This window comes from Periophthalmus magnuspinnatus, chromosome 5 (genome assembly GCF_009829125.3).
Source record: "Periophthalmus magnuspinnatus isolate fPerMag1 chromosome 5, fPerMag1.2.pri, whole genome shotgun sequence".
Lineage (NCBI taxonomy): Eukaryota > Metazoa > Chordata > Actinopteri > Gobiiformes > Gobiidae > Periophthalmus > Periophthalmus magnuspinnatus.
Window position 1 is genome coordinate 33,436,574 of NC_047130.1, and position 25,983 is coordinate 33,462,556.

The following is a 25,983-nucleotide window of genomic DNA, read 5'->3' on the forward strand; positions in this document are numbered from 1 at the left end:
AGGAATGGAAAAGCTATTTGTTTTCCATTGGTTTAAATGAAACTACATTTGTATTAGGGTAAAAAGGTGACTAGTACTAGAGCCTGTATCAGTCAAATTATTGGATTTGTAATGCACAACACTGAAAAGCCATGCGAGTAATTAATTAAGTAGAGAGAGACAATGGTAAAAAAATAAATAAATAAATGTATACACTGTTTCAAATTTTTAGGAAGAACAAGCTTGCGACAACTCTAAACATTGAAAGAGGAATTTGAGGAAATGATGAACAATTACTTGTGCTTTCGAGGGAGGAGGGCAGACACTAGGACCTGCCCCACTCTGCACCTCACAATCGAACAGTCCGCAGCCTCTGGGATGTTTCGCACTTTGTTTGAGAACTATTTTCAAACAAGTGTAGTCTGCAGACACCACAATTTGGATATGCTACTGAGAAAATATATTTGACTTGGACTTTTGTGGAATTGAACACAAACTGGAATGAGTTTGAGGAACCCTTGGAAACCAGTCTTCATGAGTGGGACCCTTTACTGAAGTAAGTACAAATTTACATCTTTACTTAACTTTTCGTTTTCATCTATGAAAATAGAGTTACATGGACAGTAAGGCTAGCACACTGTTGTCACAACACAGATTTCTGCCAGTTAAGACTCAAGGTCTTAACTGTGTATTTGTTTCACTACAACTCACTGTAGAGACTAGTTTTCATGAAAAATAATGATGTTATGTTTGTATGTGTTAGAATGAGACCATAACACACAGAGCACACTCCTCTTTCCCATCACAAACTGCTGAAGCTTAGCCTTGGGCTCATCAGGTTACAATAGCACATATCAGAACGACACTCATCTCTTGAGGCTAGGAAATACTCTCAAAGCATTCCTGCACATTTTTTTGTATTTTGAGCTTGGGTTTGTAACAAGGAACTGGCTGGAGGCTAACATCAAATTATGCACAGAGTATATGTGTACTTAAAGCAATTTATTACATTCTTTGCATAATAGTAGGTTATTAGCTATGCTTGAGAAAACAACATAATACACTTTTCCTGCTACTGGTTTAGTCCCTAACCTTCCCATGTGATTTATTGATAGAGTCCTCTTTAAATCTAGGCTGGAAATGTGTGCCTTTATTGAAAAACAGGGGGGCAGGGTGGTGGGTAGATATGACAGTGAGTAGTAAGAGTAGGTACAGTCAAGCAGGCTTGCGGGCACCTCACAGTGACACCAGTCAGTTTTAGTGTCAGATGTTATTGTTGACATAAGTTTGTCAGGTTGGCGCTGGAGGTGTGTTTTGGGGTTAATCCTTGGTGCTGGTTTCAAAGAGAAACTTGGGCTTGTGTCTTTCTAAAATGAGATGTGAGGAATACTGTAACACTGCCAAACATGTGGCTTCCTCACAGTTAACCCCAAAGTATAGACCAAAAACTATTATTTGTTAAGTTGAATGAATTTAACATAATGGCCTTGACTTGCATAGACAAACATAGTCTTCCAGCTAAAACATTACTGGACATTTCGCTGTATTTCTTTGGCTAATTACTGTTCTTCGGGACTCTCTACTCAAAACTAATGAAGGTCGTGTAGCAGAATGAAGTGTTTTCCCATAGCCTGTCCTCATTTGATGTGTCCTACTGTGGTATTTAATTATAAGTTGCAGAGCGCATGAATGCAATGTGTATGAGGGAGGGAAACAGTAAAAAATCATTGTTTTCCAAATAAGTTTTCCATCAACACATACATTCCATTTTCACTAAAATAACATTATTTATTATTTTAAGGATAATAGAATGTGGATGAAAAGGGGCTCTTGGACCAAACATTAGACGCATGTGTTAAGGTTGTTTTCATCCTACTTGAAAGGGTTAATGAAAACTACTGCCCATGTTTAGTTTTCCCAAATAGATTAGCAATACACCCAACTATTGTTACTCATTAATTGCATATGTTTGCTATTATGGTTATGTGATTGACAAGCAAAAAATACAGTATATGTTCAGTTTCTACTGCGCAGTTCCAAAAAGAACAAGACTATAATTGCCTTCAATTACAGGGGCTTCTGTTATTCCTGCCTTCACTGGTATCAAACACCATTAGCTTGTGCATAATTGCATCAGCATCTATCCTTTCATTCAGACATGTCCCGTCTTCTCTACTAGCCCCAGGCACAATGCTAAGAAGCTAGTGCCTACTAATACATAGAAATAAAACAGGAGCAACTTCTACCATAGTACATTCTAATATACTATAGTAAAACACAGCAAAATAATTATTCTATCATTATAGCTTGCTGTTATTATTACCCCATCGTTTAAGGCAAAACACTGCTAGTGAATAGGAACAATTGTTAAATTTATAGCTACAAAATGTATTGCAAGATTTTCTTCATATGTTTTCATATTTAAAAAAAAAAAATCTAAACATCAGGCTCTGTCTGATGAAGAGCTGCACCACTAACATCACTGTAGAGAGCAGAATAAACTCACTTTTGGAGTATTTAAGTTATGTGGTCCAACTTCTTTTTTTTAGATATATTTTGTGTTGCCTTCTTGGACGCTTGCTTCAGGATGGATGTGCGTGTCCTTTCTCCTAGTCATATTGTATTAATGTAAATATATTTCAGTAGTTTTATGTGTAAAAATTACATACAAATCTTAAAATATACTACATTTTTGTTGACAACATTATGTAAATAAATTACTAAATAAAAATACAGAGGATTTCGGGTATCTAATCAAATAGCTAGTAAACTACTAGATCTTAATGGAGTAAAATCCTCATTTTTGGAGTTAAAACTTTAATAAATCAGGCTTCCAATTAGATAGTAACAAATTCTTCTATGCAATTTGTCAAAACATTGTTAAGTATAACATTGAAAATGTGTAAGACCAATATGGTCTTTGACATAACAATGACCCATATAAATCTATTCAAGTTGATTACATGAAATAGCATGCATCTTTAGATGCAGACTAGACAACTGTGGTTTTCACACAAAAGCTTGCATTTGAGAGGGCAAACTGACCAGAAAAGAGAAGAAATGTTAAACATAAAACTACTGGAATATGTGTGTCAGTCTGAATGAAGCATCCAGAGATACAAAATAAAGGAATCCTTTAATAGAAAAGTTTGTAAAACAGCTAGAGAAAGAGATTGCTTTACATAATGTGTGTGTTCTTCTGACTGGTTTTACTTTTGGCATTTCATGTACTTTGTAAAGGCCACATAGATTTTTACCACCAAAAACACAATCGGGGGCACAAGGACAGAAAGGTATGGTAATGAAGGCAGTCAAAGCACTGAAAAGAATAAAGTGTGATGATATATACAAAGATGAGGACTTTCTGGATTAGCACCAGATGACATCAAGAGGGCAGGCGCTCTCACGATAGAAACAAACTAAATATATTCAAACAAAATATGCAGAATGAATCACACAAGCATTACACTTATGTGTGCCATAATAACCTCATATGTTTATCCAATATAAACTCCACAAACATCTTGACAAAATAATTATCTTGTGTCTGCGGTGAGCAATAATAAACATGCTCTCCAGTTTATATTATGGTATATAAGTATATGAAAGCAACATGGCAGTGCAACAGGCAAAACATTTTCATGTGAAGTTTGAAGTTTATTTGAAATGCTGTGACGTGAATGCTCTAAATAGTTCCAAAAAAGAAAAAACAAAAGAGCATTAAGTCAACGTTTTGCTTAATTCCTTAGTTGTATTAGTTGTGTTTCACAGTTCCATATTGTTTCAAGTCAGCCCTGGTACATTGTGATAGTTAAGGAAAGTCTGGTGATTAGTTTCAATGAAACAAAAGCAGCAACGCAGAGACACATTTTAAACACTTAGTTTTCCTTGGAAACACTATGTCATGAGATGCTTAGAAAAAGTCTGAGGAAGACGGTAGTTATGGCCTCTAATCATGCATAATAGTCTGTATATATTCCTAAACACACTTTCACAACACAGTGAAAGTGTGTTTAGGAATTTAAACAGGGAAATCAATTTCCTCTGTTGATTGAAATGAAAGTATTTTTTGTTTTTTTTAATCAAAGGTCCATCTTACATATATGAGTTTACAAGAATGTTCATCTTTTTGATTACTGAGATTTAGCTGATAGTATTCATAGGAGGCTGTGCATGAAATGCATCTTAAAACAAGAGCTTAAGAGAAGTGGTGTATAAGCCAATAAATTATGAACCCAGCCATTGTTCTAAATGTTTATTTGACTAATCTGAAGTGTAACATGCTTCCGCACTGAATGTGTTGTGCATAGTTACAACATTGTGTATGGAGACATAGGTCAGCTGTGATTTCTCAGAGCAGTGAGACCAAACAAAGCCACCAGTAAGTCATGAAAATGTCCTTGTTAAATCTTCCATTTATTGCACTTTCTCACACAGCTCACTGTGAATCATGAACGTTTTTTTGTAAAAATGGAAAGAATTTTCTGCATACCTTCCGTACCTGCTTTTGATTAAGTCTGATGACATAAGAGAAAGGACTTGCTATGGAAAGAGTCTCCAGTCTCCATGATAGTACCAATCAACAGGAAACATGAGCAAAGATGTCTTGTGGGAACTACTCGGCTAGACAACACTGCCGCCCATATGTTGCAATCACAGTGACTGGTCACTGATAGCTCTCTTACATCATGACAGCAGCTTATTTTCTGATGAACAGGACCTCACATTAGTAGCTGTTTGGCGTCACATAATCATCTTAGACATGAACAATTTCATCTATCTGTCTTAAATCACAATCTCACTGCCAACATCGGCCTTTTGCAACAATTTTATAAATAGTTTGATAGATAACAGAAACATGATCTTAACTCGATACAACAGGGCTACAGTGAAAATGAGAAAAGAATATGCTTTACATGTATACTATTATCTTAACATGTTTGGCTTGACTAGTTGCCAAAAGTGAAATACATCATTGACTATTCACATGCAAAAACAAGCTTAGGCATGTGAAAAGATTGTAACCTAAAAACTATAATGTACATGCTGATACCCTGGAGGAATATACTGTGCGTTGCAGATATAAATACACTGATCAAAAGAAAAGAAAAACATTTTTGAAACTTTAGCAATGAAGTCGAAATCTATCAACCCATACACTCTCTTATCTAGCCAACAAGGATGAAAATTATGGCTAGCCGTTAGTTTTCACCTACATATTAATTTATTATTAAAGCCAGTAGTACAAGTTTAAGTCTTAGAATTTCTGCCTGATGAAAGATCAGTACTGTGAGTGATAAGCATTTCTCTGAGGAGAGTATCAACGGGGAACACAAGAGGAAATGAACTTGAGTTTATATTTTCCTGTTGGAGGATTATAATGATCTCATTAATCACAAACAGTATTTTCATTTTTAAACACTTAAGTGATGAGTAATACATACTGTAAGTTAATGCATTATATATCTGAGAACCAATTTGATTGGTGTTACTGAAAAATGTCACTGCAATTCCCAGTCAGTGTCCACTACTGAACAAATGATTAGTGCCTTAAGCAGTGGTCAAATACTGTCTGTTGGTAGCTGTATGACTTCTTCAAAAGGATCTATTTTACTGCAGCAGACCTAATGAGGTGTGATGGATCACAACTTCTTTTAAATTAAGAAAGCATTGAGCTCATTATAGCACTACCTAAATCTACACATTATATACACTTATATATTTTCATTTAATGTTGGCATAAACCTACCCATCATACAGCTCAAAATATCAATATCAATATTAGCAATATTAGCAATATCAATATTAGCTCTAATCAGTATCAGCAGATTGCCTTGCTAATAACTAATAACTAATAACAAGCCCTCCTCAAGTGTCTAGCCAACCACAGGCCCATACACTGATCTTGTTCATTCTATGTAGGGGTATCACCTCAAAAAGTTGTTTCCATCACATTCCAAAACCTCTAAACATACTGAGTAGGGTTTTGTGACATTCAAAACACTACCTCCTCTCTACAAAAAAATTAAGCCAAATGATCAGACTTTCCCTTACTTTTTAGTTGCATTGAAGTGTTTGGTTTGTAACAATCTTGTCAAAACGATTTCATACAAGTACAGTAAACTTTACAACATTAACATTAGGTTCACAGCCTGTGTCTACTTCAGGTAATCTACATTACCCAGGTCTGCAACTGTATTTTGGTATGTCCACTGTGTGTTTAAGCTAAGCTGTAAAGTTAACATTCTCTTCCCGTATCTGCCTCACAAAGAATGTGTTTACAGTGGCTTTATGAGCATTTTCTGCTCGTCTTTCTCAGATCTGGATATTGGATGCAGAGGCTAGTGAGGTGATGGTACTGCATAGGGGCCAGATGGCTGGAGCCCAGAATGAGCTGAGTTTCTATCCAATTCTCTAAGAGCCGCCAGGACTCCACCGATCACAAGGAGACACTGAGGAGGTACAAAAATGCACCAGTACATACTGGGACCTATGTCTTAAAATGCTGTTTGGAGCAAGCTTCTGCTACACTGTGCAAATATACCTTGATATAGATACAACAACAGCATGCATGTTTCTGTCATTCTGAAGTTTTCTTAAATCATAGAATACACTTATTAATATACTTATTTAATATCAATATTACATTAGTGCATTTCCTGCCCCTTGTTCACCACACACAGCGACAGAGAGCAGAGGTAAGACCTCCCAAGTGTTTAATGCGGTCATGACTCAACTGATGCGCCATGTGTTCAGGCTATGCTTTTTATGTTAACTTGTGCCTACAAATGTCATACACCACTATTCAAAATGTGTCCAGAGGCAAACCAATTGTATAATCGCTGGACCTGATATAGCCTGCTAATGGTAATAGTGTTAACATGCCCAAGATGGTGGATATTCACTGTCACTTCATGTTGGAAAAAATACCTGTAATTTGTGGTGTTCTCATCATTAGAGAAAAAACATTATTGCATTAATAATAAATTTACTGCATGGCATGAATTTAGACCAAACGCTTAGCACGGCTGGGAAAACCTTACAGAGAAACATTTTCACAATATTTGTGAGTTCACAAACTCCATTTTGAAATACTTCCGCTGTAAAGTTCAAATTCGCCTAGCAACTGGCTATAACACGGCAGAGGTTTGTATGGAAGCTGAAGGTGAAGCATCGAAGCATTGAAGTGAACAAAACAAACATGGCGACACATTTACCAGTCGCTTTCAGAGAGAGCCGTTCCAGATTGATCAATGTGTTGAACTCAAGTCCTACATATATCAATCTGGTCTAAGCTAGATTAAATAAAACAGCTACAGAACACTAAAGACGCCAGGCTTACCCTAGTCACTTGCATCTGTCACCACCATGAACACCAGTTGCACCTGCAAGCAACAATGACAGGCTTTAACCCTCCTAAACTTGTTGTCTGGTCATGTATATTTACCTGAAACATATGGCCACAAAGTTTCATTGTGAGATACAGTGTCTAGGCTTAAATTTGAGCCATTTTGGCATTTAAATAATGTATTTAAATGTGTAGAATATTTAAATAATACCATAAAATTAACAATAACATGTTACATATGAATATTGAGAAAAGGGTGTGGTATGTGTTTAATTGTGAAGTGTGACACATATTTGTTATGAATTGACAGCACTAATATACTGTGTATTGTGTACTGTGTATTATTGTACATAACGTACCTTACCATTTGCACTCACTTGCTGTGGTTTGTTGACAGTGCCCGGTGGTGAGCCCATGAGGTCGTCTATGCTGGCCCTGCTCCTCCTCATTAGTGCCCAGGCAGTGGCCTCCACCAGGATCACAAAGCAGCAGGACGCAGGCACCTCTATACCCACAGTGGACTCCAAACTGTTCAGAAAGAGACGTCACCTCTCACCCAGGGTGCTTCTCAGCGCTCAGCCCCCTGATGCAGAGCCTTCATGGGCCCGGGGCACCAGGAAGAGCCGACAAGCAGGGCAACCCCAGCACAGGGGCATGTACTCCGTGTGTGACAGTGTCAGCAACTGGGTAGGGAACAAAACCAAAGCAACTGATATTTTAGGAAATGAGGTGACAGTGTTACCAGATGTAAAGATCAACAATGTGAACAAGAAGCAATATTTCTTTGAAACAACCTGTCACACATCGCGTTCCGGGGCTGGGTCAGGCTGTTTGGGGATTGATTCAAGACACTGGAACTCCTACTGCACCAACTCCCACACATTTGTTCGGGCTCTGACCTCTCACGACAACTTAGTGGCCTGGAGACACATCCGCATCAATGTTGCGTGTGTCTGTGTGCTTAGCCGCAAATCATGGCGGCAATAAACATTTGTCATTACATATCACCATCTGTAAGAGATAACCACAAATACATTCAACAAAAGACATTTCTGCACATTCATAACTGCCAAAGACAGACCACTCCCCACACACAGGAAGTTATTGGTGTGCTCTATTATGGTCTGGTCTGGGTCAAAAATAAATCATGTTTTGAAAAGTTAAAATTGATGACATGGATTGGTTTATAGGGTATAGTGTAGTAGAAATACTTCTGAAGAATTGACAAAAGACTTATTTGAAATACCATTTGTCCCAGATATGAGGGACGCAAATGTTTGTTAAACAAAAGTGGTTGATATTGTTATTTATTAAACACATACCACATTATGGGCTCTGTTGTTTAAATTTGTATGAAAGGTTATTTAGCTATCATACGATAAGCCTATTCTTTTCCAAGAACAATGAGTAACATTGTGCAGTAAAAAGAAATTGTCTTAATCACACAAATTAGGTTTAATTTTACTGGCAACATTTATCAGGGCTTTGAATTCAGTTTTTCTAGCTTCTCTTTCAATAGTAGACATGACAAAAGGCTACAAAAATATAAAATGCTCTCCAAATCTTTCAGTTCTCTTTCTTTACTTAATTTACTTAGATAGTATCACAGCACCTTTGTTTTGATAGTGACATTTGGGTCAAAATCACATATTGGACTGTGGGAGCAGACAAGGCTGTGGGACTGTGGGAGCAGACAAGGCTGTGGGACTGTGGGAGCAGACAAGGCTGTCTTCAACTTACATATAAATAAAAGTGTGTAGAACAGAAGACTACAATTTAAAACATAAAGGAAACCAACATGAACCATCAGTTTACAGTTCATTTGCAATAGTTTAATTTAACTACATAATTGTGAAGTATAGTTCATATAGTATAGAACAAAACATTCCATATTACTTATGATATCCACAACAACATTGTTCCAATTCACAAATAATATTATGGATATCCACTGCCCTGTTATATACAAGTCCACAATACTCCAAAATACACATTTCTAAAGTCATCATAACAAAAGGTAATTATAAGGTCTGCAACAGATATCCACAAATCTTGTATATACACGTATTTCCCTAAATATGAGGTAGACATGTTTAAATCAAATATAAAATGTACTGAGCACTTGCAACCCAGTTTAGGCGGTGATTGTAATTCCTTTGTTAAAGCAGTAAGAGCATATACTGCATCTTTAATGGGTAATTGTTTACCTATTGGTGGTTTTCAAATTGTAGAATGTGTTGATGTCCTATTCCCAAATAGGGGGCAAGAGCCAGATCGCCAAATGATAATATTTTGTTTTGCCATCAAATATCCAATATGTAAATTTACACACATTGAACCTGATCATTTCTATTATTGACCAGACCCCTTACTATTTAATAACAAAAAATAACTATTTGAACAATATTCATTTTAGCTGCTCCCCTAAGTATTCTTGGCCTATAGAATGTTGTGATGTCATCTGAAACCCAGTAATGAATGTGTTAACCAGGCTGTTGTTATACTCTGCTGCCCTCTAGCGGTCCAAAAACTGGCGGTTTTAAACCTTGAAAGGAACGTAATATGGACATACAAAACAAATTACGACTAACAGTTACAAAAAAAACTTTTATCCTAAGTAGCTAGGCGTTAGGTTATGTGATTGTTTAATTTTTATACCTTGTTCATCAAAGTTGCACTCTTCTCCAGGTGTCTGTCTACTGCGCATGTGGTATTTATTTCCGACGTTTCGCACATGGTAAAATTTTTGTCTACAATACATAGCCAATATATTGTCTATTCTATGGTAAGAAATGTTGTGAACTAAAAAAACAAAACAAAACACATGGTTTAATTTTCAGAAAAAACAAGAGAGAGAAGCAAGCAATTATTATATGGCTTAAGCCTACTGTAACGATTGTGTCTTACGCTAGATAGAGACAAATGTAACCCAACCCACTCAATATCACAAGGTTGTTGTTAACAGTTAACCAGTTCTGTCGAAGTTCCCTTCCAATACCTATTCATTCGTCATGCAAAACTTACAGCCTATAAATGCAATAATAGCATAGATGCACATTCTTAAATTCACAATTTCTTACACCAAATCGGCTACACATTTTTAGGCGTGAATCTCATCTCCATCTATGCTGTCATAAGGATGACTCACCGTTGCACCATATGGAGATCAGGCTACGTTATTAGATTTACATTTCAGGTACAAAAAATATACTGCTGAGACATAATGGGATTTTAGCAGGTTAATGATAGACTTGTTGTATGGATTTATTGTTCAAGGTAGAATATAATTTGGCACAGAGAGAGCAACAGTGCAGGCTACGCAAAGGGTCCACCCAAACTGATGGAAACGCTGATATTGCGAAAAGCTAAAAGGGTGTCGCTGTCTGTCCGTCCCACTTCAGTAAATAAAGTTATGCAAACATACGATAGAAGTGGATATAAAAACCCAAGATGACCCCCCAGCCTTCCCAGGGCACACACAGACCTGGGAATTGGGATATCTTGAAATAGCTTTCTAGAGCTACATCACCTTAAAATATACCTGTGAAATCTTATTGCCGCTTTTGGTGCGCACTCAACCTGTATTTCCACAACAAACAAAGGGGCACCTTGCGACTCTGAAGACAGCAGGGCTGAAAGTAAAAGCAGTAGACACAAAGTTCAACACAAACTCTCAAACATTAACAAATCTAGGCAGCACTAAATTAAACAAGGTGGTTGTTAATTGAAAACGCTACTGTAGGGAGATGTGGTCAGGCTGATGTAGAATATAGGTGGAGGGGCCTTGCTGCTCCACAAGGACCTCACATGAGCCCAGAGTCGCTTTCACACACGGCTTTGCTCTCACTCAAGCACAAAACACGTATGGGCGGGGCCAGGCGGCGCGCGTCCATCCTGCTTGCTCACGTTTCACGTAAGGATTTGACTGTGCAGCGGTGCAGTAGGTCATCTGTCTCATTTGCAACAGTCGAGGGCTGACTACATCATAGGATATCACTGTTCTTTATTTCATCTGGAAAAATCGACGGATCACATCATGAGTAAAGTGCAGGGCGGGATGAAATGCGTGAAATATCTGCTGTTTGTGTTCAATTTCATCTTCTGGGTAAGAGGCGCTATTCAGTTGTACTTGCATGGAAACCTCCTTATATACCTTGCGTGGGGTTATGTCATAGTAATAAATAAGCCTAGTGCTTTTTCTTTGCAAGGCTTTCACTGTTGCTCTGTGCATATAAGTCGTGTATACTCCTCCCTTTTCTATGTTTACATCTTCTACACACCGCTGCCTGACTGTGCCAGAGCGGGTTTGATGGTTGTGCAGCCCTTTTCCACCTGCTCTTGACTCATCTGAGACTTGTGTGAAACTCGTATTTGTAAATCACCTCAGACCCATACCTCATTTATTACAGCCTTCTAGCGTCCCTGTATTATATTAGGTTAATAATTCAATTTAATAATCCAATAAGCCACAAAACATAAGATGTCATTTTGTGGCACGTTAGCTATAATACAGCTGCTTGGTTTCCAATGAACATCCACTTGTTTTTTTCCACCCACACCATACCAGACTCAGTCATTTTTGTGAGGTGAACTGTTGACAAGCAGCCAATCACAGGACATGTTATGTCACCCTGGCACCAAAGAGGCTGTCACTGGCCCAAATGCACTATGGGAGATGAACCATAGATGCTCCCAGTGATGGGGGATGGAGATATGGAACTTAAGTATTCACTATTACATTTTGGACATTTATTTTTTCATTTGTTTACATCTAGTAGTTTTAGTAGTTTTAGTTAACCCAAAAATTAGAAGAAGGCAAGATTGACACTCCGTGGTATATCCATTGGTTTTGATCTATAACTTTATGTTTTGAATGCTAAAATGAAAAAAAAAAAAAAAGCTTTTTATTGTACCTTTCTCTGTGTCCATGTGAGTTGTATAATATGCAACTTTCATGTATGTAATAGGTGATATAATAGCTATAATCCCATAACACAATAATACTCAGTGAACCTGTTGTTAATCCCAAACTCCTACTAGCCTGTCCTATCTCAAGTGAATTTGAGTTTGGACATTCTTTCATTCTTTAAAGTGAGTCATTTACATATCTGGCAGCACTTTCTTAGAATAAAAAGAAGACACAGTGGGAACCCAGCCTGGACATCAAAAGCTCCTTGACTGGTGAGAGTGTGAGACAGAAACAGACAAAGTGCCTCTGTAAATGTTAATGAAGGCTTTGTGGCTGTGTCTGTGTGAATGTAAGGTTTATTTAATTGGTTTATTTTACAGGAATAGTACAATTAAACATTGCCACCAAATTGGTTACCGATATCCATAAGGCTTCTAGCGACAGGCTTATTTGCTGCCCTCAACACTAGTTAGGCAAGTTTGTTATGTGATTGTGTTGCAGTTGTCGGGCCTCCTGGTTTTGGCAGTGGGACTGTGGCTCAGGTTTGACCCAGGGACAGTGGAACTGCTCACTGGAGATGGTGCCCCAGACACCTTCTTTATAGGTAAGTCTGCATATAGTAGAGTAGAACTCCAAATATTTAACATTTGACCTACCACAAAAAACAGAATAAATCAAATAGATAAAAAAAACAAAACAAACAACAACAATATTTTAAATGTTGCAATAACAATATTATTATTATATTTTAATGTGCTTTGCAGCAAAAGTAAATTACTTGACAAACTGTCAAAATAGATACATGCTATAACAGAGACTAAATCCAAACCAAAGCAAAGATAAATTATATGCAAACCAATACAATACAATACAATTCATTTGAGAATAAAAATGGTACCACAAAAACTGTACCACATTTAAACATGCCCAAAATGGCAATGCTTAGTCAAATATATCCCTTGTAGAGATTAGGTTTATAATAATTTTATTTTAGATTGACCTCTATACAAAGCCTAGAGCTTGGGTTAAAGTATGTGTACGGTGTTGATCTCTGGGCTTTACTTATATGCTTTTATACCCTCGAAAAGGATCTGCATTGGCATTTTAAGTTTAACTGCTTATCATATATTGCAAGTGTGTAGATAGTGTAGATGTAACTTTACCACAATTGCCAATAAATATCATAACAAGACAATGTCATGAAGTTAAATTCTGACAAATTGAAAGTGTTTAAGCTGACAAATTGCACACTTGTTTCTTAATAAACTATTGTATCCTACTATGTGTTCAGATGGCTTTTGAATGCTTTCAGACAGACATCCTTTTCTAAAAGAAAAAAGACAGCTGGCTTTAATGCATGCAGAAGTTCACTCAGTGTAAGCATGAATGCACACAATAGCCCCTGTCTCCTTCGCTCTCTCTCTGGCTGGGGGTGCAGAGGTTCAGAATGAAGCCTATTCTTGTTTCAGACCATGACCTAAAATGGTGACTTCACTTCAACAGATTCTAGGAAGATGCTGCCTCTCTCAGGGTAAAGTCAGCAGGTCGGGTGGGGAAGGTGACACCAGTAGATAATGATAACATAAACTGATGTGTTTGACAATATATCAAATAGCTAATGCCACAATATTATGAAGTGTAAAAAAGAAAAATACGGTTGAAGAAATGACATATACATTTGAATATGCAAACACCTTTGCAACTACCTCTAAGAATGTTATCATTTAGCATAATTTTAAATGCAAATGTAGCTCTAGGGAACATCTGACATCTTTATCAGCACTGTTGGCCTTGTAAGGAGATCTGGCGGAAAAAGTAATGTTGCAATGTGTTCATTCATTATTGCATCAGTATATTATAATTAATAAGTAAAAGGGACATTTGAAGAATTTACACAACATAAATGAGCAATAATAAAAATACAGCTTCTAGTTCTGTTAATATTTATTATCTGCTGTACTCCTCCTTTTGGCTGCTTTATCATCAAGCTTTGGAGTGGAAATAATGGGATGGAAAACATTACGGGTTAAGATCTCAATTCCTTCCTATTAAAGGAGTTTGTATATCCCAGTCTACTTTGAATCCCTGTCATTCGTCACTTGAATAGAGCATAATAACTTCATCCTTAGCTCTGCATAGCAGCAACAAAACAACAGTCTGTGTCCCCTCCCTTGTGGATTAATTAAATTGCCTTGGTGGTTGCTGCCGATGGCACTGATGAGGCCCAGAGCAGAGCCCTTGTGTGGGGTAGGAGGGGCAGGATGGTGTATGGTTACGAAACCTGGTAGTCCAGATGGGGAGTTGGGAGATGACAACATCATAGCAAGGACAAAGACAAATTTTGAATCAGTCCTGAGTAAATAAATGCTAAGGAGATATGTGGTACGTTGGGTAACATCTTTAATGGTTGAAAGACCTGTCTGGACTTGGCACTGTAAGCACTGATTGAAACCAGGCTATTAAAGGTAGGCATGGTCATCTTTGTGTATAATGTCATAATTTATAGACTAGGATACATGTGTTAAACGAGTGGGGCTTTTGGCTCTACTATCTCGAGAAAGGTTACTTTTTATATCTCATAAACCAAAATGTTTATTTAAAATCACTATGTGAAATGTATTTGTGAATTATCAAAGGCTGGAGTGGGCTGATAATCACATTGTGCAGTGGGAGAGGGGAATCAAAGCTGCTATATCACCTCCTACTCAATATAACAGGCAAGCCATTGTAAACACAACTCCTACAGAGCTATGAGTGTCCTGGGACAATGCTGGCATCTCCTGGTGAAGTGTTGAATTTCACCTAAACCAACCTTACCTTCTCAAGCTTAAAGAATAGTAGTAAAGTATAGTATAGTAACGTATGTATCTCTCTCTCTCTCTTTGTTTGTCCCAGCGGTGTACATTCTTCTGGGAGCTGGAGGTCTCATGATGGTGGTCGGATTCTTTGGATGTTTTGGAGCTGTAAGGGAGTCGCAGTGTCTTCTAACTTCAGTAGGTGTTAAGAGTTATTATTCCATAATGAACTGACTGAACCTACCATCTTGTCTGTTTGTCTGGTCCAAAAGCAAAAAAAAAAAAAAAAAAAAAAAAAAAAAATGGTGTACATGGTTTCTCATGCATTGTGTAATCGTACATTATGTCATGTAATCAGTATTAATTCATGGTTATTTTTTTTACCATCATACAATTCTGAAGGAACTATCATACAGATTCGACTTATATTATTCAATTATTCACTGCCAATTTTATTGTACTGTATTCTTTATACTCTTTATCCTATACTTTTAAATAATGATTAAATATAGTGTACTATTTTTCAAAGATATTTTTGCTTTCTTCCAGTTTTTTGCATGCCTTCTGATCATCTTTGGAGCGGAGATTGCAGCTGGTGTGTTTGGTTTTATCAACAAAAAACAGGTAAGTATGTATTTTCTGATTTTATATATATATATATATATATATATATATATATATATATATATATATATATATATATATATATATATATATATATATATATATATATATATATATATATATATATATATATATATATATATATATATATATATATATATATATATATATATATAGTATTAAATATATAATGTGTATTTTTATATCACAGATTGTTGAGGAAGTTCAGAAGTTTTACAGCAGCTCTATCACTGACAACACCAATGTGAATGGCACAGCAATAGCAAAGATTTACCACAAAACAGTGGGTTTATTTTTATTTGACCATCTAATATTAACGCTCAAATTTGTAAATGCACTGCCAAAAATATTTGTACCTTTTCAGCTGGACTGCTGTGGAGGCTCCACACCTGATCTATCTCTGTGTCCTGAAGAGGAAGCAGACAAGAAGGTCCATTCTTAGTTGTCACTAGATGGCAGTAATGCATGTTCTTGTTTCATTGTTCTGTACTATGCAAATAGCTGCATGTTCGCTTATTATGTAAGTGCTAAATGTGCTAAGAATTGGTATGATTAAATTAACTTTTACCCTTGTGTTTAAGAAATTAATTAATAATTAATTATTAAGTAGTAGTAGCTTATTGCAAATTTGATAATAGTATTATTTGGTCTTTTATGTCTAATTGCACTTCTGTTGTCACTCATTTAACTTTGTCTCTTTTTATAGGATTGTCTAATTGCAATTACAGACTTCTTCAATTCAAAGCTGCATATTATTGGCTACATTGGAATTGGTATAGCTGGAGTGATGGTATGATATTTTCACACTTCATTCAGTCATTTTGTACCTACAGTTGAAACCAGAAGTTTACATACACTATATAAAAAAGACTAAACTTTTCCTGTTCAATTAGGATTACCAAAATTGTTTCTGTTTGCTAAATGCCATAATAGTGAGAGAAGGATTTTTAAGACAATTTTCATGACTTTACTCACCTTGTGAAGATCCTGCTGCTGGTACGAGTGTGTCATTATCCACCGTGAAACAAGCACTGTACTGACATGGGCTGAAGGGACTCTGCCAGGAGTCAGGAAGAAGCTATTACAGTTTGGAAATACACACTGGTACAAAGACCTTACTTTTTGAGGCATATCCTGTGGTCTGACAAAACTAAAAATGAACTGTTTGGTCACAATGAGCATTGTAGCAATGCTCATTGTGACCAAACAGTTCAATTTTGGAGTTTGGAGGAAAAAGGGGGAAGCTTGCAAGCCTGAGAACACCATCTCAACTGTGACATATTGGAGTGACAGCATCATGATGTGGGGTTATTTATCACAAAGCCCTGATCTCAATCCTATTAAAGACTTGAAAAGGCATGTGCAAACAGGGCAGCCTACAAACTTGGTTTAGTTACACCAGTTCGGTCAGGTAACTATTGTGAGAAGCTTGTGGAAGAATGACCCAAGTCATACAGTTTAAACAAAATGGTACCAAATACTAACAAAATGTATGTAAACTTCTGACTTTGAAGAAAGTAATGAAAAATGCCATGTCAGACAGTGAGAAAAAAGTGTCTTTTTATAGTGTATGTAAACTTTGAGTTTTAACTGTAGATCTGATTCATACATGGTGAGTTCTTATGGCATTTGTCTTATACAATGTCCCCTCTCATTTCAGATTATTGGTATGATCTTCAGTATGGTTCTCTGTTGTGCCATAAGGAACAGTAGGGAGGTCATATAGGAGTGATTTGAAATGGCTGCAAAAGATTGAGTTGCATTTGACTGATGGATAAAAAGTACATTTTGGACCAAATAGGAAACAGTACACTTGATTGTTGACATTTAACAGAAGTACACCAGCACAAAACTGATACAACTGTAATTCTTTTACATAAAACTTATATTATTATTTTTTTATTTATTTATTTTTTTTACTTAAGCCCAGTTAGTGTCCTCTTGACACATTCCTCAGTGTTCAGCAGCTTTCTGTCAAACTGCAGTGCCTCTCAACATCTACATGACACAACACACAAACCAAGCCTTTTTCGAACAAGATGAATGCTGAGACTTGTAAGTAAAAACTGTTAGATGCTCTTACTTGCTACTTCAAAGCAAATCATATAGGCCTTTTGTTAATTAAACCAGATTAATGTGCTTGGTGTAATGTTTTGAGGACTAGCCTCCTGTTGCAGAACAAACTGTGCCTGTTAATTCACAAAGATATGCCTCCAGCTACTGCACTTTTATCCTTTCTATGTGATTGTATATGTGCTTGTTCTGTCACCACTTATTTACTGAAGCACAAAATAAGTGTAGACTTAATTTTCAAACCCAGACTTAGGGAGGGTAGGGTTTTATGATAAAACTGCCACTTTGTAAATCATGCAGGTAATTTTTAAGTTATGAGCTCATGGGAGCATGTGTACTGTACCATGACACTTATTCACCGTGTTTGATTCTCTGTGGTGTACATATTGTTGGTGTGATACATTTAGTCAAGTATAAAACAGTTAAAACACATTTTAACTACAATTAAAGTGTGGTGTTTTAACCAATGTCAACTTATTAGATTTTTTTTCTGTATTTTGTAATACAAGTGATTTTGGTGTCCTGAAGGTTATGTAACAGCAGCATTGCAGTCAGTTGTATGCTTTTGTGCAGAGGGTTGTTTCAGATCAACCGCCAAAACGTGCTGTTTTCACCATGCACACTTATCTAAGACCATTACAATCTGTTGTACCAACATCAATAACATTTAAAATATATATAGTTCAGTATTATGTACATTAATATTTTTATTTACAGTATACAAAAAGCTTTTATACAAATAAAAGTTTTCACATATCTTCTGATGCAAGTTATGAATGTTTGGCCAGGAGAACAAGATCTCTTAAGGCAAAAACCACAAGTTAATCAAATGGTATGCATATAGAACACATATTTTGTAACAAACAAAAGGGTGGTGCATCAAGTTTTCAGATTACTAGAAAACAATATCAAGTATTGAAGAGGACACAGAACACTTATTGAATGGTCCCAATATTAATGGAGGATCTGATCAGTCAGACTCACAGTAACTTGAAATTGTCTGTAAAAGGTCAGAGTAAATCTCTCAGCAATAAATAATGTGGGTTTTTTTTGTTTGTTTTTTAAAAAAAACAAACACCTTTATCGCAGGTCTGTTATAAAAGACCGCATTCAAAAAAAGTATTGCAAGCCACTTCAATCAGTAATTCAACACAAAAATGTAGACATACATTTATAACAGGTTTACAGCTTTCCCTCATGGAGGGAATGGAACTAGGCCATTTTAGGGACATAAGAGTAACACTGGAACCGGTCCCCCAAACTGGTAAGGCCAATGTTGCAAGTGCAAACATTGGCCCTGGCCCACTGAATAAGTCACAATTGTCAAGTGCAACAAGGCTGTCAGTAAAAAAAACAAAAACACGTTTTACAATCCTGAAGGTTTGCGAAATAGTCCAACAACCTTTAAAAAAAAATCATAATGAAATAAATAAATTTAAAAAGTGTAAACCAATGGTAGCTGCCAGGTGTAGAGTTGTTGACTCAAATGTTCCCCATGCATAGCCAGCCATCTTTTATGCTTCAACTTCAATTAAGCAGTCTCATAGGTGAGTTATCAAGGATATATTCTCCAACCCCCACAAAGTACATAACCTGTGCAATTCCAAACAGAGGAGCAATGACCAGGGCTCTGCAGCCTGCTCCTTTCAGGAAGGCAGAAGGTCCTTCTTTCTGCATAATTTTACTATGGAAAAAAAAACAAATGTGTAAATCACTGGGTCACCTTCAAGGCAAAAATCACTGTACATCACTTAATAAATCTCACTTGATGCAGTCCATAACCCCATTATATGACTCTTCACTGGTCCCTTTGCTCAGAGACTGCAGCCTCGTCTTCACCACTAGGAGCAACATAAAGAAGTCAATGCTCAAATTCACAAACATATTAGACAAGTGACCATTGGACACATCTTACCATCACAAGGATTGACAGCCACAGCAGCACAAGACCCAGCTGCGCAGCCAGACAGGAAGGCCCAGTAAAATGGAGAAGACTCCTCTGTACTGGACTTCCCCAGCCGATTCAAGTTGGCAAAGAGGGGGAAATACACAACAGAAAATGGGACATCCCTGAAAGAGTAACAAAATAGCATTAGAAAATTGAAATTTGACGATTTGCCCACTTAAAGATATTGCAAGGCTTACCTCATGAGTGTTGCCCCCAGTCCTTTGTAGAGCCCCTGGATGCCTTGAGTCTGCAGCAGTTCTTTAGCAATCTGTGTTGCAGACAAGGCACGTGGAGCTGTCACCACGGTGCCAGAGTTATAGGAGCGACTAAGAAGGGTGTTTGTGGTCCCAAGCTTAGTTGGAGCCATCATCACAGGCTTTTGTTGCTGGGCAGCTTTAGAAGGTTGTGGCAATATGTTAAGTAAATGCATGCCAAAATGACAACTCTAAATGACATTCGGCACATATTCAACATGTCACTCACCAATTCTGCCAGCATCCTGCAACTGTATCTTCAGCATCTCCATTGGAGTGGTAACAATAACCTGGCACATGCCCGCTCCACACCCCGCCATCATCTCTTTAAACACAGTCAGTCCCTTTCTGTAGACAGCAAATAAATCTGAATTAAGACATGAAGGCAACATAAATGAAAAAAAAATTGAAAAATTGAAAAATGTCAGCTTACCCGCCACTGGCAAGGTGATGACGGAAGAAGTCATTGGCAGCCAGTTTGATGGCCTTTTCAGGAGTGACAAGAGTAAGGTTGACAGCAGCACCTGATGAGAAACAGTTATTGTTAACAATATGTTCGTTTACAAGACAACTGTACCCTCCATAGTCATTACCCCACTACATAGGTCAGTTACATTAATGTAAATGTACACAAGAATAATACAGTTTTAGGAGCTTTGATTCGGATAAACATGAGAACATCAAGATGTTACATAAATATGGTTAGGAAGAAAGTGAAACAGAAAAAATACTGAAAGAGCTGAAAGCAAATGAGAAACCACTTTTGAGTCAACTACAGAAGAAATTACAAGAGTGACCATGTTAAGAACAAAACAACAGAAGTGTTAGTGAAGTGAAAAGACAGGACAGATTTTGGTCTGTCTTTGTGTCCTGAGACTTGAGGTAAATCTTGGCAAAAAGCATCTTTTTTTAGATTACCCAAAATCTACTTGGACACAATGCACAGTCCTGAAATTAGGAATGTTAAGAGACAGTGATGGGACAAAAAAAAAAAAAAAAAGACAAGTCAAACAAGAGGACAAAAGATGTCAAAACATGAACGTGTGCCTAGAGTTTTAAATAGAGCAATATTGTAAGAACCATTTAATGATTTGCCTCCAGCGTGGCTGCGCCATATCGGCTAGCCTTCAATATCCCAGGGGGACCCAAGTCTGTAATATGAAAAACACAGATGCAAACAACAGCATTCCTCACAAAAGCAGAGGCCTATTCTTTAGTACCTTAACTAAACCACTTCCATAAGAAGTCAAATTGATGACCAAACACATGTAATCAATAACTGTACGGTTTAGAAATAATTTACACACTACATTACTTCATATTATGCTGTTATGGGTTTAAACATGTTGTAAATATTAGGGGATTCATGCAAACATTACTTGATCCCTAGGATGCTATAAACTAGTATTAATGAGCTAGACAACTGATGGCTCTGATGCTTTACGACAATCTAAAGGTTGAATCATTCACGTGTGTCAAAGTCTTACCTCTGTACATTCCAAAGTAGCCTTCAGTTCGGACAGTTTTCACAAGACAATCCATCCTGTGGATAAGACCAAAACATTTTAAATTTCATTTGAACACAAACATTCTTATCTGTGAAACAAAAAAACAATGCAATTAATTACACCTCAGTTGAGAACTACAGTGAGCAATGCCGGAGCATATAGCCCTGTACGACACAGGAGGTCTGAAATTTGGAAATGCATTCCTCATAATGAATGCCTGTTATTGTAGGCTTAAAAGTAATACCTAAAGAATAGAGTCGCTGATTCCAGGAAATTGGAAATGGATCAACGTCTGTACATTTCAAGATGTTAGTAACCAGACTTACATGCTCTTATACACCTGCTTGCCCGCTCTTTGATTTTGTAACCTGGTTTTTGCCAAATCAATGGGAAAGACACAAGTGACACCAACAATGCCTGCAATACCCCCATTGATGAGCTTAGCTGGGAGACTGAAAAGAGAAAGAAAAAAATAAGACCCTAAAATGGCCAAAAATTTAAATATGTATGGTTTAATATTTTATTCATTAAATTAAGCCTTACCTGATCTGCTGTTGAGACATGATGATTAGGAAGTCAAGAAGATGCGCAAAACGCAATAGATTCTGATTGGTTCTATTAATATAGTAAGCTGGAACGAGATAAAGAATACAAGTTAATGGGAAGTTGTGGACAGGCTCCTGGGTACTGTACTAACGCTTATCCTAGGCAGCCCTGGGCTTATCTAAATACAGCAGGTCATGGTACAGCCCCTAGGCGTGGCCTAGGAGACGTCACAGACCGGAAAGCCACAAATGGCCTGTGTCGTCCTCGCGCCCATCTCCACGCGCCTCTATGTCAAATTCAAATAAAATATGTCCTACCACATCACACAGGCTATAAAAGCCAAAAGACATAAACCGGGGGGATACAAGCTGGCCAACGCAGTAGAACTATCTAATTTGAATAGGCTTTTTTTTTCTTTCTTTCTTTAAGAAATCTAGAGTAAACTACATCACAAATGTGTAATTGTAATTTAAATGTTAAATTTTAAGGATATATAGGCAATGTTACGGATCTACTTCATCACGCGCATTTAAATTGATGAAGCAAGAAAAAGGGGTCGCCCTGCCCAGTTTCCTGCACAGTTTTGATTGTGCCACTGATTATAAAATATCTTATAATAGCCCAAATGAAAATGAGGTAAACTCACCGAAAAGTTGGGTTGTTTAGGCTGTTTTTCGTGTGTTTGTTTTGGGTTTTTTTTCAGCTTTTCTGTCCTTCAGTCGCCCGTCACGCTGCTGATATACTTGCGAGTAAAGGCACTGGAAATTTCCACTGAGTTTTAACCCGGTGGGCGGAGTCCGACTCATTCTTTTGGTATTCGCATAGTCCCTCCCCCAACACAATTTCTGCTCTACAGGAAAGGCGATCCCCTACATTCATTGGCTGAAATAGAGTCTTTCCTGACGATTATTGGTTGTTTTACAAATTCCTCATTATTTTTCACCAATGTTAACACACTAGTGATTGATGGAAAATGAAAACCGTTGTTCCTTTAGCTTTGCTTTCGTCTCTTTTGTCTAAAATGCATAGTTATTTGAGTTTCCCCAGTTAAGTACAATTAGGCTAAGCACTGATGTCTCTAGTGCCTGATTATCATGAGCATGACATCAGTGCGGTGCAAGCTGTGACTCACGCAACACTGTCATGTTCAAGAGTTCTGAAACATCTAGATGCTGTGAATGTCGATGGGCGTTGTCTTAACAAAAGTCAAAGTTGTGGTTATGAAAATTGCTTATGACAAAGATATGTTATGTACCAGTTGGATCTAGTACATTCTACAACCGGTTCTATGGGTTTCAAACAAAGGTTTTACCTAGCTGCAGACCCTTCTCACAATTCTGATTACAATTAGCCTATTCATGATCTTATGAAAACCATTTGCCAATAGAACTAAGAACATTTTCATTGTTGATGCATGAACAGAAAAAAAATAATAAAAGATCCTACAATAAGCTTTGTAACTTTGCAACTAGAGAATGCAGCTCTGCAGGCTGATACAAGCCCTGGGAATAGTGTTCAAAAACAATGCTGCTCCTCAGTGGTAGAAGTCCTGGGTGTTAAAAAAAGATATCAAACACTTTAGTACAATACTATATAAAAACATTTTAATATGAATATCTACTGTAAATGTACTATTATACTGCAGAAGCATTACATATTCAAAATAGTGGCCACTCTTATATAAAATGTCTTTCTTTACGGGTGAATAAACACACCACAAACAAATGGTACATTTGTTTGAAAGCGTGATCGCTATGTGGCAGCTGGTTCTGTTGGACTGCTGATGGAAGCAAATTCCATATCAGGTACTTCGTTATCCGTTTGGGTATTAGGATTTCTAAAACAAGAATTCAAACCATTTGCCCGGTGTGATCATACCATAATCAGGTTATAAAACTGTAGGTTATTCATGTGTTACAAAGGCACACGTAACAGCAAAGGTAAAATATAGTGTGGAATAAAGTCAAGTCAAGTTTTGAGAAACTCCCCTTATTTTGTAAGCAAAGTGGGTGACTGGAATTCCCTGCTGTCTGCTTGTTTCCTTACACAGAAGTTTATTCTTAGGGCCCCTGGGGGTCATACAGTCGTCCCCTGGTTGGCTGACCATGTAACGCTCAGTTAATGACCTCCTCAGGCATTGTGGGTATGTGTGTTAAAGTTCTTCATATCACATTAGCCATTGGTTGGTCTAGTTTGAGTAAAAGAAAAGCTTTGCAAAGTCAAATCTACATGTGAAAAGCTATAATGTTCTTTTATTCATTATATGTATACACTATATATGTGTATATAGTATATATGAGCTACCACACCAAACAAGACCCAACGTGAGAGGCCCCTGAGACAATCCAGCTCATAACTGCAGGGTGTAAGATGCTGCCAGGGAAAGCATACATGGATCGGCATAACTAAGTGGCAGGCATAGTGCACGGAAACTGTGCAGAGTATGGACTGGAGACCCCAAGGTCAAAGCAGGAAACACCTCCAAAGTTAGTGGAGAATGATCGAGCCAAGATCCTGTGGGACTTCCAGATACAGACTGACAGAATGGTGATGGCGAAGCAACCGGACATTGTGGTGGTGGATAAATAACAGAGCAAAGCCGTTGTGGTGGACATCGCAATGCCAAGTGATGGGAACATTAGGAAAAAGGAGCATGAAAAACTAGAGAAATACCAGGGGTTCAAAGAAGAGCTGTAGAAGGCCTGGAAGGCAAAGGCATCAGTGGTGCCTGTGGTCACTCAGGGCAGTGACCCCCAAACTGGAGGAGTGGCTACAGCAGATCCCAGGAAAAATCTGACATCAGTCCAGAAAATATGTATATAGTATGTAATTTGCTGACAGATAACAACAGCCACATCACACAGAGTCACATGATAGTCTTATGCTCTCTGTGGTTATCATTAATCTGTTTTTTTTTTCCAAATAGTGTTAATGAGAAATAACTGTAACAGGCCAGTGTCACAAAAACACTCAAGGTGTAAGCTCATTTACAGTGACAGCTTTGTAGAAGTTATATGACTTTTCCAGGCCAGGATTACAAGCACTACTAGAGTCAAAGTGTTAGAAGGTGTGTCACTGATCACGTGCATTCACAATGACCCCTGAGATAAATATAGCCATAGCCTTGCAGAGATGACACTGTGGAGCGTCATGGTCGTATGGTTCTTATTTTGTAAACAGAAACCTATCATACAAGACAGGATGTGATTAGATCAAACACAACGTAGTCAAAGAGTTATTTAAAGACTTTTGATTTAATTGGGTAGAAATTCAGGATACACAGAGGAAGTCATGTAAGGATAAGACAGTCACAAACAGTTTTTTGACATTGAAGGTTATGTAGACAGACTCAATAAAAAATTAACAACAGCATACCCAACACAAAGGATACAGATGCAGAAACAATATTAGAAAGGGATAGAGTAATCACTCTGACCCAGATATGGGTAAATGTGCCAAACTGGTTTAGTACAACTGGACTGTCCCAGGCGTTGCAAGCCAGGGTTATTTCTGTGGGCACACTCGTGGTTCTCCGTCCTGCAGACACCACAGTGGCAGCTCAGGGCCACAGGATAGGTAAACACAGCATTATCAGCACAGCCTGGGAGCCGGGCAGTGTGGTACTCCACTTTCTCATATGTACAGCTTTTCTGGTTCAACAATGGGCCAACTTCATCCCTCACAATACTGTCCTGGATCCCACAATAAAACATGCTCAGAAATACATGTAGTCATCATAATGTCATTAAAGTAAATGCATGCATACCTTTGTGCGACAATATCCCATGCAAATTGTGGTGTTGATTGCCACGCAGAAGTTACACTCGGGTTCCTCTACAAACAGAGTGAAGTCAGATGGTACACACATAGGTAAAGCTGGGTTGAACATCAGAATAAACATCCAAAAGCCAAAGATCGATGTTTCCATGTCGACAAAGATAATTCAGCAGTATAGATAACCTGCATAAACACACCACA

At 37.5% G+C, this 25,983-nt stretch overlaps 4 protein-coding genes across 4 annotated transcripts; 2 read left to right on the plus strand and 2 right to left on the minus strand.

The window, feature by feature from the left end:
• Positions 1-441: 441 nt before the first annotated feature.
• ngfb (nerve growth factor b (beta polypeptide)) lies at positions 442-8,577 on the plus strand. Its single transcript, XM_033966204.2, has 3 exons — positions 442-535; positions 6,299-6,439; positions 7,725-8,577. The coding sequence occupies exon 3, from the start codon at positions 7,742-7,744 to the stop codon at positions 8,312-8,314; it is 573 nt and encodes a 190-aa protein (XP_033822095.1). The 5' UTR covers positions 442-535; positions 6,299-6,439; positions 7,725-7,741; the 3' UTR covers positions 8,315-8,577.
• A 2,750-nt stretch (positions 8,578-11,327) lies between these two features.
• On the plus strand, positions 11,328-18,341 carry tspan2a (tetraspanin 2a). The gene is made up of 8 exons (XM_033966205.2): positions 11,328-11,432; positions 12,738-12,840; positions 15,132-15,229; positions 15,581-15,655; positions 15,867-15,959; positions 16,041-16,106; positions 16,383-16,466; positions 17,337-18,341. The coding sequence occupies exons 1-8, from the start codon at positions 11,364-11,366 to the stop codon at positions 17,400-17,402; spliced, it is 654 nt and encodes a 217-aa protein (XP_033822096.1). The 5' UTR covers positions 11,328-11,363; the 3' UTR covers positions 17,403-18,341.
• A 97-nt stretch (positions 18,342-18,438) lies between these two features.
• On the minus strand, positions 18,439-22,785 carry slc25a55a (solute carrier family 25 member 55a). Its single transcript, XM_033966202.2, has 10 exons — positions 22,652-22,785; positions 22,003-22,090; positions 21,786-21,911; positions 21,439-21,494; positions 20,385-20,475; positions 20,181-20,299; positions 19,895-20,090; positions 19,665-19,819; positions 19,515-19,590; positions 18,439-19,433 (listed from the first exon to the last, which is right to left on the minus strand). The coding sequence occupies exons 2-10, from the start codon at positions 22,020-22,022 to the stop codon at positions 19,277-19,279; spliced, it is 996 nt and encodes a 331-aa protein (XP_033822093.1). The 5' UTR covers positions 22,023-22,090; positions 22,652-22,785; the 3' UTR covers positions 18,439-19,276.
• A 2,610-nt stretch (positions 22,786-25,395) lies between these two features.
• tshba (thyroid stimulating hormone subunit beta a) lies at positions 25,396-25,947 on the minus strand. The gene is made up of 2 exons (XM_033966859.2): positions 25,772-25,947; positions 25,396-25,697 (listed from the first exon to the last, which is right to left on the minus strand). Exons 1-2 carry the CDS (start codon positions 25,931-25,933, stop codon positions 25,413-25,415), a joined length of 447 nt encoding a protein of 148 aa, XP_033822750.1. The 5' UTR covers positions 25,934-25,947; the 3' UTR covers positions 25,396-25,412.
• Between the last annotated feature and the right edge of the window lie 36 nt (positions 25,948-25,983).

Bases quoted from the DNA above. Each gene is read 5' to 3' on its own strand.
- tshba (XM_033966859.2), bottom strand. From the start codon at position 25,933: ATGGAAACATCGATCTTTGGCTTTTGGATGTTTATTCTGATGTTCAAC. The intron at 25,698-25,771 runs GTATGCATGCAT...TGTGGGATCCAG, and splicing joins TGGGATATTGTCGCACAAAG to GACAGTATTGTGAGGGATGA.
- ngfb (XM_033966204.2), top strand. From the start codon at position 7,742: ATGAGGTCGTCTATGCTGGCCCTGCTCCTCCTCATTAGTGCCCAGGCA.
- slc25a55a (XM_033966202.2), bottom strand. From the start codon at position 22,022: ATGTCTCAACAGCAGATCAG. The intron at 21,912-22,002 runs GTAAGGCTTAAT...TTCTCTTTTCAG, and splicing joins ATGTCTCAACAGCAGATCAG to TCTCCCAGCTAAGCTCATCA. The intron at 20,091-20,180 runs GTGAGTGACATG...AACCTTCTAAAG, and splicing joins GCAGGATGCTGGCAGAATTG to CTGCCCAGCAACAAAAGCCT.
- tspan2a (XM_033966205.2), top strand. From the start codon at position 11,364: ATGAGTAAAGTGCAGGGCGGGATGAAATGCGTGAAATATCTGCTGTTT. The intron at 15,960-16,040 runs GTGGGTTTATTT...GTACCTTTTCAG, and splicing joins CAAAGATTTACCACAAAACA to CTGGACTGCTGTGGAGGCTC. The intron at 16,107-16,382 runs GTCCATTCTTAG...CTCTTTTTATAG, and splicing joins AAGAGGAAGCAGACAAGAAG to GATTGTCTAATTGCAATTAC.